Source organism: Mugil cephalus, chromosome 3 (genome assembly GCF_022458985.1).
Source record: "Mugil cephalus isolate CIBA_MC_2020 chromosome 3, CIBA_Mcephalus_1.1, whole genome shotgun sequence".
NCBI lineage: Eukaryota > Metazoa > Chordata > Actinopteri > Mugiliformes > Mugilidae > Mugil > Mugil cephalus.
Genome location: NC_061772.1, coordinates 29,167,919 through 29,180,831, shown reverse-complemented (window position 1 = coordinate 29,180,831; position 12,913 = coordinate 29,167,919). Strand labels below are relative to the sequence as shown.

General features: G+C 41.4%; 1 protein-coding gene across 1 annotated transcript; it reads left to right on the top strand.

Annotated features, from left to right (window-relative positions):
• The first annotated feature begins 495 nt into the window (after positions 1 to 495).
• On the top strand, positions 496 to 11,306 carry kiaa0895l (uncharacterized protein KIAA0895-like). Its single transcript, XM_047579763.1, has 7 exons — positions 496 to 700; positions 1,962 to 2,734; positions 2,806 to 2,949; positions 3,188 to 3,320; positions 7,138 to 7,443; positions 8,394 to 8,491; positions 10,434 to 11,306. Exons 2-7 carry the CDS (start codon positions 2,009 to 2,011, stop codon positions 10,593 to 10,595), a joined length of 1,569 nt encoding a protein of 522 aa, XP_047435719.1. The 5' UTR covers positions 496 to 700; positions 1,962 to 2,008; the 3' UTR covers positions 10,596 to 11,306.
• The last annotated feature ends 1,607 nt before the right edge of the window (positions 11,307 to 12,913 follow it).

Sequence of the window (12,913 nt, the reverse complement as noted above, 5' to 3'; positions counted from 1 at the left end):
TTTCTGCATCGCAAGCAAATTAATTTTTCGTGATCTTTTTCAGTATTATCTGCCTTTTTTTAGGTAATTTATTTTTTGTGTAATGTTTTACACATTATTTCCTGTCTTCTCACCTCTGCAGCTAAAACCAAAGAGATGAGATGATGATGGTTTGAGGTCCAGATGTGGTTCAGATCTATAAGTACCTGTAAGTAACTGGGTCTATATGTAGGACTGATAAAGGATTGTAACATCTTATCCTGTATAATAAATAATATAGTTTTGTATTATTATTATTATTATTATTATTATTATTATTATTATTATTATTATTATTATTACATTGTATGTAATTAATATTGGGCACTGAATTTCTATCTTTTTAATAAATCTACAATTCCATTCATCTCCTCGATCTCCTTTTGGTTTGTATTTCATGGCTCCTCTGGACCTCCATACACCCTCTTCCGCTTGTGCGTAAAGACGCACGGGACGTCATGCGCGCCGTGACAGCGTAACGCGTCATATCTTCCAACTCGACCGCCGCTTCCTGGCCGGTCCAGGTCCAGGCCCAGGTCCAGGTTCCGGTCCAGGACTAAAAACCGTTATCTCCGTTCAGCGGCTCCGCTCCCGTCCCGGTGCGTGGAGCTTCCGCCACGATGCGTGAATGAAGAGGCTGGAAAACGGAAATCCTCCGCAGAAAACCGGGACCCGCTGCTCGGTCAGTGTCTGTTTAAGTTGTTTGTGGAGTTAAAAGGGATCCCTGCCAGGAAGGGATAACGGTGAACAGATTTACTGTAGGACTAAATAAATAAATACTGTGATTTTTATTTATGAAGTAATGTATTTCTGTTTTACTGCTGTCTGTGTAGAGGTTTATTTCGGTTTAACTGCTGTTTTATTTCATTTGTGTCTCCTCAGACAGCTCTTCTATTTTTGTGTCTCCACCGTGGAAGCTCTCTGCTGCCATTCATTAAGTCATCTCTGGTCTAATTAAAGCAGCACATGTATTAACACCCAGTCACACATTTATAAGATAAAATAAAATAAAAAACCAAATAATTCCCTCTGTGTATGGGTGAGGATGAGGCAGAAACAGAACATTTCTTTGTTCTTTTAGTTTACTGTTTGAGATCCTTTCTAAAACGATTATTTAATTAAGTTTTAATCCCAACCATACAAGCAGAGAGGGTGTTTGCCTCCTGAACCCATATTCTGAGCCAGTGATAAGCCTCAGTGTTAAGAGTTTCATTGTGGTAATATGACATTCGGAGTTCTTTAAGGTCTCGCTCACACCCTGTATGAACGTCCAACCTGGGCAATCATGTAGCAGGTGTCCAGCTTCAAGGACCCATGGTCTTACCTGGTGTTAAAATGTGTCTCCACATGCTTCTCTTGAGATCTGATCTCAGTTTGCAAATAAACATTTGGTAGAATATTAAACAGCTGCTGTCTAGCGAAATGGTGTTGGGTTTTTCGATGGAACAAGTTGTAAAGTCGCCCTCACTGCTTAAAGTTATTATTTAACTTATTTATTGTCGCGCAGACCTGCACAAAGCTCAGAATGTAACTTCACCTCTGTTCTGTTTGATGCATGGACAGAAAAGTCTCTGGTAACAACCAAAAGTGTCTGATAAAAAAAAAAAAAAAAGAAGAATTCAAAAAAGCTATATTAAGATGTGACTGCAAAAAAAGATCTTCAAAAAAAGCAAAAAAATCCTTGTATCAAAGAAATACATCTTATATTTTGTTGAGAGACAAGAACCTTGTGTCAAGCAAAAATAATGTTAACCCATTGGCAGATTTTTTTTCTTTGTACAAGATGATTTGATTTACTATAAAAAAATGTTTTGCTTCTTTCTAGTGATTCTGTTTTTGCAGTGAGTTTAGTTCCTACAAGTGTTTGTCATTTCAAGATGAAATAAAGCCGCTAAATCCAATAAATTGAGCATTATCAGTTAATCTTTGTGTTTTTTTATCAGTGTGAGGCCCGGAGCGTGGTGCAGCCTGACCTACAGCAGCCGAGGTGATGGTGTTGGATTCAGGTGAAGTCTTCATGGATCAGGTTAAGGGTGAAAGCGTCGGGGACCTGTTGAGGCCAAATGTCCGAGCAGATCCACCCAAAACCGACGGCAGCTCCGCCGCCAAGGCCGCTACACCGTCCAAAAGGAGCAGCGTCGCCAAGAGAGAGAAGGTTTCCCACAATGGACTCCCGACTCAGACGAGCAGCAGCCACCCGGCAGAGAGGAGGTCGTCCTCGTTAAAATGTGGTCCCACGCCTAGACCGCCGCTCCGCCGTCCCCTCAGCCTGGAGGTGACGCCCCAACGCCTTCGAGGGTCTCAGGAGCACATGGCGGACAGGAGGATCCTGCAGCCTCCTTGGCGGAGTGGTTCGGCCGCCCCCTCGCCCCCGGCTCGCAGCCTGACCAGCCCCAGCCTGGGAGCTGGCGGCTGGATGCGTCGCAGTGAAAGCACCTGCTCTGTCAACTATTCCCTAGGGATGCGGGCCAGCAGGGGGCAAATGCGACCCGCCACCTCCTTGCCTCACATAGCTAAAGGCGTGGGAGGCACCTCGATACCTACATCCGGCAGGCCCTGCCTACTCGTGGCCCTCAGACCACTCAACCTGGAGCAGGAGAAACAGACCTTCTTCCAGTCTGACTACAAGTATGAGCCTCAGTTTGAGTACGCACAGCCCGAACCCAGGGCCGTGCTGGACAAGTACCGAGAAGGCTCGGGCCTCTTCCTCGAGCAGGTACGTCAGGATCAAACGTCTGACCAGCCTGCCTCTGAGTTCACTTCATGATGTTTGTGTTTTGACTGCAGGCGGTGGGAATCATGGAGTGTGTCCTGAGGAAGTTTGGCTCCTATGAGAACTTTGAGGAGGTAACGGGTGGCAGCGTGCTCCCTAAAAGTCAGGTCTGGGCAGCTGTACGCAAATACCTGCAGAAAGAAGGCTGTGTGGGAGAGGTGAGTTGATGCCTGAAGTGAGTTACACTTTATCACATTCATGCTGAGTACCAAATAAGCAAGGCATAGAGTCAACACAGATTGATCAGATAAATAACTTTCTTTCACGCTTATTTAGCGTAAAGAAACTAAACACACAAGAGGGTGTGGATTAGAAGAGGGAAGTTGGCAGAAATTCACAAGAGTGGATGAACAAGTCTGGTACAGGTGCTGGTGTTGATTGTGTTTGCGCCTTCAGGTCGTGGTGCGTCTGTCTGACGAGCTGCTGTCTCAGGCAGTGATGGTGGTGGAGAGCTGTCGTCCCACTCTCACCATCAACCTGGCCGGAGCTCGACAGCACTGGCTGGAGGGGATGCTGAGGCACGAGATCGGTAAGCTGCAGCTCAGACAGTCTTCCCTCTGAGTTTGTCGCTAGATGTAAACGAGCGGTGATCAGATCTTGTCCAGATTGAAGTACAGAAATGAACACATGGGTGGTCCGGGACACATTTGAACTCCTCCCTTTGGTAGCATGAACACACAGTGAGTCCCGGGTCACTTTAAAGACCACCTACTCAACAGGGCTGATCTGTGGAAGAAGAATTTAGCTCCTTCCTGCCATAAATAATAATGTGTGAGCTCTCAATGCTCCAAAATAAGTCTCATCTCCACAAGTCATGACGCACTGGGGGTTTTACGGACGCCTGCTCGAAGGCAGGCGATGAGTCCAGTGGGTCGATGAAGCAAACTAGCAGCGTTTTGTTAAGTGTCTGGAAATACTTCACTAAAGATGAATCCCATACTACCGTGACATGTCAGTCCTGAAATACAACTAAAGTACTACTGCAGTGAGGAACAGTTTAAATCCTCTGGACAGCAGTTAACACTTCACCAAATAAAGGAGGCCAAAGTTAATTGACCTTTAGCTGCAGTACATCCCATCTAACAACACGCTGCCGAGTACTAGTGAATGCTACTGATGGTGCTGAGGTATATAGGCTAAACACATCTGCAGCTCAAAGTTATTAATCAGCTCTTGTGTTTACGTTCACTTTTATTAGTTGACAATGTTGCTGTGGCTATAGAGGGTGTTATTTTTTGCCCTTGATGTCACTGAATGCACCGTGCCAGTGATGTTGACTACAGCCGACAGTAGTTTGTCGGCTGTCGGCTGTGTGAGATGCTACAATATATATTCAGGTCAAGAATATAAATTTCACTGTTGCAAAGTATTACAGTGTTTTTATCTGTGACTAGTCAGTGTTAAATTTCTCTTCATGGACCTGATATGGCATTAGTAGCTGGCAGATTGCTGTCAGTCCAGGTTTAAACAGGGTCACACAATCATTGTTTCTAAGCTGTAGTAAAATCTCTCCATCAGTCCTAATTGTATACACTGCCATTGGTCGTCTTTATTTTCTTACATGCAAACCGAACGTCACATCAGTTTTCTCAGTCAAATTTATTATCACTGGGATCCAGAGTCGTACAGTATTTGCATTGGCGGCATTACAGTGTGTCTGCATGGATTCAGGCTAATTTTATCCTTCCGATTTCGTCTTTTTTTTTTCTCAAACGTTAAATAGTAACTGTGGTTCATCGCATAAGTTGTAACTTTGATCAGTCAGTGATTGCTATTGGTACCTTGTTGAAGTGAAATGTATTCAACCAAACACAAAGGGACTAATAGTTTAGTCTTCAGATTTGCAGATACATTTTTAAAATCCTTGTAGAAAGTCAGCAAACTGGTACTGCAGAGTGTACCTCCTAGTGGTTACCAAAGACGCAGAGAGTTGAGGATAAAGATGTAATGATCATGTTCGCGTGCAACCACTTGCTTTATTTGTTGTACCTTTTTAGGTTTTTCTGGTCACAGAAAGCCCCCTTTTTAATTTTCTTTGTTTTATTTTGATCATTAATTTCCCCACCAAAAACTACTTTTAGTTCCATAAAAATCCACAAGAGGTCTCAACGTTGGTGTTTGTTGAGCTCAAAAGTTTGCCTTTTTATTCAAATGTGAGATGACAGTTTGGAAACCTCGTTAACTTAAAAAAGGTAAATAAACTCAGTTTTGGTCATTTTTATATGCAATTTGAACTGGAAGTTGGTAAAACTTTATGCTCTGATAATCTTGTGTTATCCAGATGAGATCTGTCCTCAGTTTCCTCTGAAGGAATCAGATAGCAAAAGAAAATTCAGGCGAACGCGACAACTTCTTATTTTTAACTGTGTGTCAACTTTGATTCCTCAAGAACAATACAACTCAGAGTGATTCTGACTTTTGTGACTGAAAGTTCAGAGTCTTAGCTTTCAAAAGAGATCAATACCATGCATAAGCTTCAAACTGTTCATGAACAGCATTTAATTTACTTTGGGTATGTCCTACATAGGCGTTTTTCTGCAAAAAGTCCAGAATGGTAATATATTAAATTATGTCTTCCCTCTCTTAATTTGTAAAACATTTTGAACACCATCAGGCTTTTATTCTTCGGTTGGAAAATTATTTCTAATATTTTTAACTGAACTATATCCAAGAATTTTAATGTTCCACATTCGATAACTAATCTATTAGTTGGTTCTAAATAACCCACTTTATGTATTAGTTGTGTAGCTCTTTTTTGTAGTTTAATTATGGGATCTAAATTTGATTTATAAACAGTTGCCCAAACCTCTACACAGTATGTCATGTATGGTATCATATGGCGTTAAGTATATAATAGATAGAAGCTTTTCTTAGTTAATAAATGCTCTGTTTTATAGAGAATAGCAGTTTCCATCAAAGTTTGTGATCTATTATAGTTCCCAAAAACTTTATTTCGTACACTCTATTAATTTCCACTCCCTTTAAATTAAATTCATATTTCTTCATATTGTTTTCTAGCTAAACTAAACAACACGTTTGTTTTAGTTTCTGGTATTACGCAGCCAGGCACAACAGGCTGGGCTGGGCTGGAAAACAGGCTGGACTGGGGGGACAACAGTGATGCTGTGTACAAGAAGGACCTGAGTAGACTCTACTTTCTCAGGAAGCTCAGGTCTTTCAGTGTGTGCAGTGAGTTACTAGAGTCTGTAGCCTGTTCTTTGCTGTGGTTTGTTGGGGGAGTAATAGCAGTAAAAAAAAAAAAACAGACATCAGTGGATCAACAAATTGATATTAGTCATATAAAAAAATTATGCAATTGAATTTTTTTTCAGGAACCCATTTTTTATGAAGTTACAAAAGTATCCACTCACATGATTAATTACAAATTTCTCCTGGTATAAAATAAATATCCGGAAACTTTAACAGTAACATTCATTCTTAGATATTAGCGCATATACATATATATATATTATATATATGTATATATATATATAATATATATATAATATACATATAATATATATATATATATATATATATATACACATATAGTATATGCATATATACATATATATATATATATAGCATTTACACAAAATTCCCAATTGTACTTCCATTGATGAGCTAATTGGTGGAAGTGTATGGAGTGATGCACAAGCGTCCAATGTGTTGGTTGATACGCACTTACAACACCAAAACCCATACATATACAAAAAAAGTAGCTGTCCACTGTAGTGACCACTATGCATGAAAGGGTTAATGAAAAATAAATGAATAAGTTAGAAAAAAATTTGCCCCCCATGCAGTTGTCATGAATACTGAAATAAACTATTGAGACCAAAATCATTTTTTACTCCAGGCTGTAAACATGTTTAATGATGCTGTAAAGTTGGGCTTTTTAACATGGGGGTCTATGGGGATTTGTTCCCTCTAGTGGCCACTAAATGAACTTTTTTTGTCAGGCTGCATCCTGCTGTTGCTGTCATTTTTATGGGGTCGGGGTGTCTGGTCTGGTCTGGTCTGGTCTGGTCTGGTCTGGTCATGAATGAACACCGGGTCCAAAAGTTTCCCAGCCGAACACTGAATTGTCACAAGATGGTCGATGTTTTTCCACTTCTGCTGTCGGTGGTTTTAATGTTGTGGCTGATTGGTATGAGTAATCATGTATGAGGGGAAGGGGTTCGATCTAACACCAGTTATCATGCTGATATTTGATCATTTAGCTCCATGCATCATGAAAAATCCATCTAGTAATAAACAGTGGCTTCTAATAACCGGTGTCGCCAGGTGCATTGTTTAGGTTATGTGCCACTTTCATGTGAGGCAGCGGCTTATCTTTCTCCCAGGCACGCATTATCTGCGAGGCGTGAACAACAACCTGCAGCCGTGGGCCACGGCAGAAGGCAGGAAGCAGTTTGGCCTGAGACCAGCCAACCCCACGGAGGAGGGCCTGGCCAGCCTGCACAGCGTCCTGCTCCGGAAGCAGCCCTACCTGTGGCGGGCCGCCCTGCTCTACTACACCGTGTACCACGCCGCCAGCATGAGCTTCAGCCGCCTCTTCAGTCACATCGCGCGCTTCGTCCAGGACCCGGACGTCCGCTGGGAGTACTGCCTGCGAGCCAAGAGGGGACAGACGGACACCTCGCAGCCCGGTGAACACACACACACACACGACGCGAGTTCACAAATCACACAGCGCCTCGTATTAATCCAACCTTTAAATCAGGTTCTAACTGCCATGGTGCCATGTGTGCATGCAGACCTCCCCCCGTCCTGACCTAGGATTTCCGGGTTCTCCGGCTTAGGTTCATTAAGGTGCGTTAGGGCGACTCAGGTCAGTAGAACCCAGTGTTCTCATTGTCCCAAGAACAAAGCTGAAGCTCGGGGTGGAAATCACATGCAGCCTCCAAACTCTGGAACAATTGCCCTCTGTGAATGAGGCAGATCCAGACACACTTATTTTCATTCATTCTTTGGCCTTTAGCTCAGTTTGAGAGTTTTTCTCTTTTTGTTTTGACGATGAGCACGTTTAGTCTTTTCAATTCAATATAACTTCAGCTCGACAGCAATAAGCAGCGTCCATGACATTCAACAAAAATAACACAAACCACGCTCACACCGTCAGAGGCAACATGCAGGCGTCCTCTCATAAGAATGCATGACCGCTAGGTGTGTCAACAGAAAATGAACAACAAAGTTAAAAGTACTTATTAAAAGTAAATATTAAAAGAGCTTCTATAAGAAATCAGGTGTTCGTTCCCACGTGGACGGATTTAGATTTAAAAGTCTCACAATTTTGTTCAGAGAAGTTTTACCTTTTACTCCCATGGTACCAAGAAATTAATGATGATAAAAGTCCCCAAGTATTTGTAGGAATCTACACTGTCCCCCTCCATGTCAGGGATGAAGTTAGCAGCTGGTTTGCTTAGATTCTTCCTAAAATGAATAATCATTTCTTTAGTGTTTGACACGTTTAAGTTTTAATCTACTTTTAACTTCCTCGTCTCTGATTTAGTGTCGGCTGCTGGTAATGTTTATATATGTAAAGTTGTTTCTCTACATGTAAAAACTCATTGTCATACGTCGTGTGTTTCTGCCTCAGGCTGCTTCAGCAAAGATCAGGTTTATTTGGACGGGATCCTCAGGATTCTTCGCCATCGCAGGAACATCGACTTCAAGATGCTGACTTCTTTAGGAAAGGTCTGTGTGTTCCCAGATACCTCAGACCATGAAACAACAACACAACCGGTCTGACAACAAGTGTGTGGTCTCAACTCAGAATGAGTCACTAAGCTTCATTCCTGCAGGTGCAGATAAAAAAAAGCTTGAGAATCATCAAGTTAAAGAAGAAGAGAGAAACACACATTCTGTTAAATCTAAATCCATCTGAAGTTTCCTGCAGTTAAGAAAAACTCTAGTGGTTAAAATCATTTCTATTCATTTAAAAACAAAACCGCATTTAGAGGAGGTCGGTGTGTTGCTGCAGGGGTCAGAAAAAGCTTCTACTGAAGAGATAAATCACACCGGCTTCTACGAAGCTGCTTCACGTAAAGAAAAAACAAACAAACAATCGGTCCGTTTGTAGGAGTTACTAATCACTTCGTCACAGGACATTAAACTAAACCACTTAAGGTGTAAGTGTTTCATTATCGTCGGTGATTTGAAGTGCGGTTTACTTAAACGACTTTACAGCGGCAATAAATGACTGAATTCCTGCCTGACAAGCCGAGTCATGAGATGAGTGCGACACACAAAGCAAAGTATGAACACGCCCTGGGGCCATAAAAACAAATGCAAAATGCCAGTAGCCTCAGGAAGCAGCAGTTAGACTGAGATTAGGTTTATGTTCGTCTCTGTTAGTCACACATGAAAAAAATAAAAAATCACTCTTGAAAACTGCTGTTAAAAAAATTAAAGTAATGAAGTATAAGTGTACAAGATTTGCATATATGTACATTTACAAGAGATACAGAGAGAATAGAAGTAAATATACACTATGTACACAGGAAGGATAAAGTGCATTAACATGGGCGGAAAAACACAATGAAATTATGCCAGAAAATCCAATAACTGACGGGAACATGTCCTCCTCCTCCTCCACACTAGGTGGCGATATGTGATAGGCTCCTTTCTGGTTGACCCATTACATCATATAATAAACAAAAGTCGTTCACCGGCATTAAACAACAACCAGATGGACAATAGTTCAGCTTTTTTAATCTGGTGCTTCTTCTGGTGCAGATAGAAGGCGCTATCCCTCAGGGGGCTCTTCTACCAGCTCTGTTTACCTTCTTCTTCTTCTTCTTCTGTGACCAACTTTCTTGGATGTTTTTATTTCGGGGTCATACACCGGTGCAGCGCAAACACTTTCTAAAATGACTCCACAAAGTGGTGTTATGAAGAGCGGTACAGTGAGATCTGCAGAGATTCATTTTGTCTGAACACCAGAAAAATGTACGCATGTGTATATAACACACGCCAAAACATGTCGTCATCATCATCACAGCAAAAACAGCATCACTAGAAAGAAGCAAAATATTCTTACATTCAATCACATCATTCTTGTATTAAGAAAAAAAATCTGCTAATGGGTTAAACTTTATTTGTTTGACAAAAATTGTTACAATAAGCACAAAGTTCTTTTTTTTATTTTTTTTGCAGTGCAGATAAATCATCAGTGACAATGTGTCCAAGATACTTTAAACTTTTACAAACAGGTAAACAGGTGACCTGACAAATAAAACAATGCGAATGTAAATTCGGGTTTACAAACTATAACAGCTCTTTTTTAGCATCATAATTCATTCTAAGTCTGAGCGTTACACTAATCATTAGCATACGGAAGGTTAACAATAGTGTTTCCCACCTCACTTCCTGTTTTACATCTTGTCAGCTGGTCTGATACGTCATCCATATTAACAGTAAACGTTACTCACCCCAATTTCCCCAATTGCCCCATGTGAGGTTTAATTTAACGCTAAGTTTCCAGACTTGGGGTAAAGTTTGTGGTTTGAGGAAGTGAGAACAAGGTTCTTGAAGATGTTTCATTGAAGTCTAAAGGCCTGTGGTGGAGGGGGGTTAAAAAAAGGAACCCGTCGTCCACCTGACACTGACCTGCAGCCGGTTCCCTTCCCTCCTCCAGGTGTCCTACGAGGACGTGGAGAAGCTGCGACACCTGGCGACTCTCCCGCGGACCCGAATCCCACATTTCATGCGAGACCCCGAGCGGTACCTTCAACATCTGGACCACATCGTCTCGGTCAACGAGCTGGACGACGCGGCGCTGCAGGAGCTGCTGCCCTGACCGGGTACAGACTGTACCACGGCCGCATTATCACTTCAGATCTCCTCCAGTATTAGAGAGATTTTTTTCTTTTTATATATATATATATATATAAAACTCTAACGAACAAAAAGGGACGCACACACTAACACCTCTGTCGACATCTTCACTTGTGTCCGATGCATGTTTTTTGTGGCTTCTGCTCCACAGAGTTCGCCTTTTACTCCCACTGAGACGTTACCTCAACGCTGCAACCGTGCGATGTAACCGACGTTATCTATGTAGACTCATAATCACAGGTTTAAACCTTCATAATCACGCTTTATTTATGCAATTGTTTATTTATTTTGCAGAACAGACTGAATGTCTCTGGTATCAGCTTTATACCTTCTTTTTATTAGAGCGCGTTGTTTTATGCCTTAGATCGTTTGCATTTAAAAACAAAAATTACAAAAAAAAAAAATTAAAAAAAGAGGGGGGACACCAAGGACAAAACATTTCAAACCCCTGGGGAAGCTGAGGCCATGAATCTCTAAAATAAATAAATCAAGTGCCAGCGGACTCAGTCAGTGTTTGGACTTTTCCCCGGGGGAAGTCTTCGATATATCAGTGTTATTAGGAAGATAATCAGCAGCGTTGTCTTAACCGTCCTTGGTGGACTTTCCCTCTTTCTTTCTATATCGATATGCTACTGTGACGTGAAAACCAAACTTTTGTTTTTTTTTGCAATGTTAAAAAGGAGCAGTTGAACATTTTGGGATGCTGAAGCTTCCTCGCAGAGTTCGTCGTCGGCATCATTGACGTGGAGCCGGAGATTAGAAGTTCGGAAAAAGGGTTGGGAAGGTTTATGAAGGTTAAGGATGGATTAAAGTAGTTTAGAGATCAGTCACTGATCACATGGATCTAAACTGTTTACATGGACGCTAAATAAAATGATTGGATCAGTGGGTGTGGGATCGAAGTTGTTCACAAAACCGCCCAAAATATCAGTTAACTAATGGCACCTTCCTCTTCGCCCAAAGCTAGAATAAAATAAATAAAATAATCTGATATCGATTCAGCCCATGAAGTTAGGATTCAAGTTATCTGCTACATTTATACATTTAATTAAACTGATCTAAACTTTACACAGTATAAAGATAAACTGTGGATCTGCTCCTCGAAAGTGAAGCCAAAGCTAGTAGAGCTCCCCCTGGTGGCTGGAGGCTGCAGTGTTGGTCATAAACTCCCACCTCCTCCATGTTAGTGGGCGGGACTTTAACCAAACTAAAACACTAAAATACATTAAGTTAATATAATGTTGATGTGTCAATTTTTTTTTGTATAAGTTGTGTTTTAGTTCGTTATTTAACGCTACGGAAACAGCATGCGAAATAGTGGCGACCACCAGTTGCCATGCCAACCGCTCCATAAAGTGAGACCGTGAGAGTAAAAAATTTAAATTTAAAATAAGTTCAGCGTATAAGCCGACATTTCTTTGTAACCCACGGAGGTGGAGCAGAGCGTAGTATTAATTAAATGAAAACGAATCTGGAGTCTGGAGGAAGTGTGGGCGGGGCTTCATGAGTCTGGAGGAAATGTGGGCGGGGCATCGATGCCCGTGTCCCCCGGGCATCAGTGCCAAGAAGATATGGTGTCCATATTTATATACAGTCTAAAGTGAAAGTAAATTACTATTTAGTTTCTTGACGACGCACAAAATTGATGTAACTTACTAAACATAATAGAGGGTTTGTATTGATGTCACTGCAACCTGAGGCCACGCCCCCTGAGGGGCAAAAACATGGGGAAATGTAGCAGTAAATACAGAGAGACCAGGAAAAATGTGGATTATCAGATCAAATTAAGGATATTTGGACTCAACAATGATCCATACGAACTAGTACGGATTTGGAAAAGTGGATTAATATAAAAAAGTGGATAAATTAATTTTACCTGACACTAAATGTGAACCACAACACCAGGTTTCTGTGTCTGGATTCCAGTTGTTTCTTCTAATGCAATGATACATTTACTCCTCTTTTCTCTGGCAGATATCTGTAAAAACATAAAATATATCTCCGACTGCCTCCAACTCAGTCACACTATTAGCTCTTCACCATTTTTAACTTAATTTCTACAATTTAGACGCTATTAAAGCCTATGAGACTTACCGTCTGTGACGTCATGTGCAAATCCTCTATAATTAAAAGACTAATAAGCATCAAACTAACACCCCACATGGAGCGAACATCCGCTACATCTGACTAAAAAACGATGAGTCTGATCCGTCTGCGTCCATGTAAACATCTTTAGTTTCTTCCAAAGCCAAAGAGCAAATCATTAGCCGGCGGCACCCG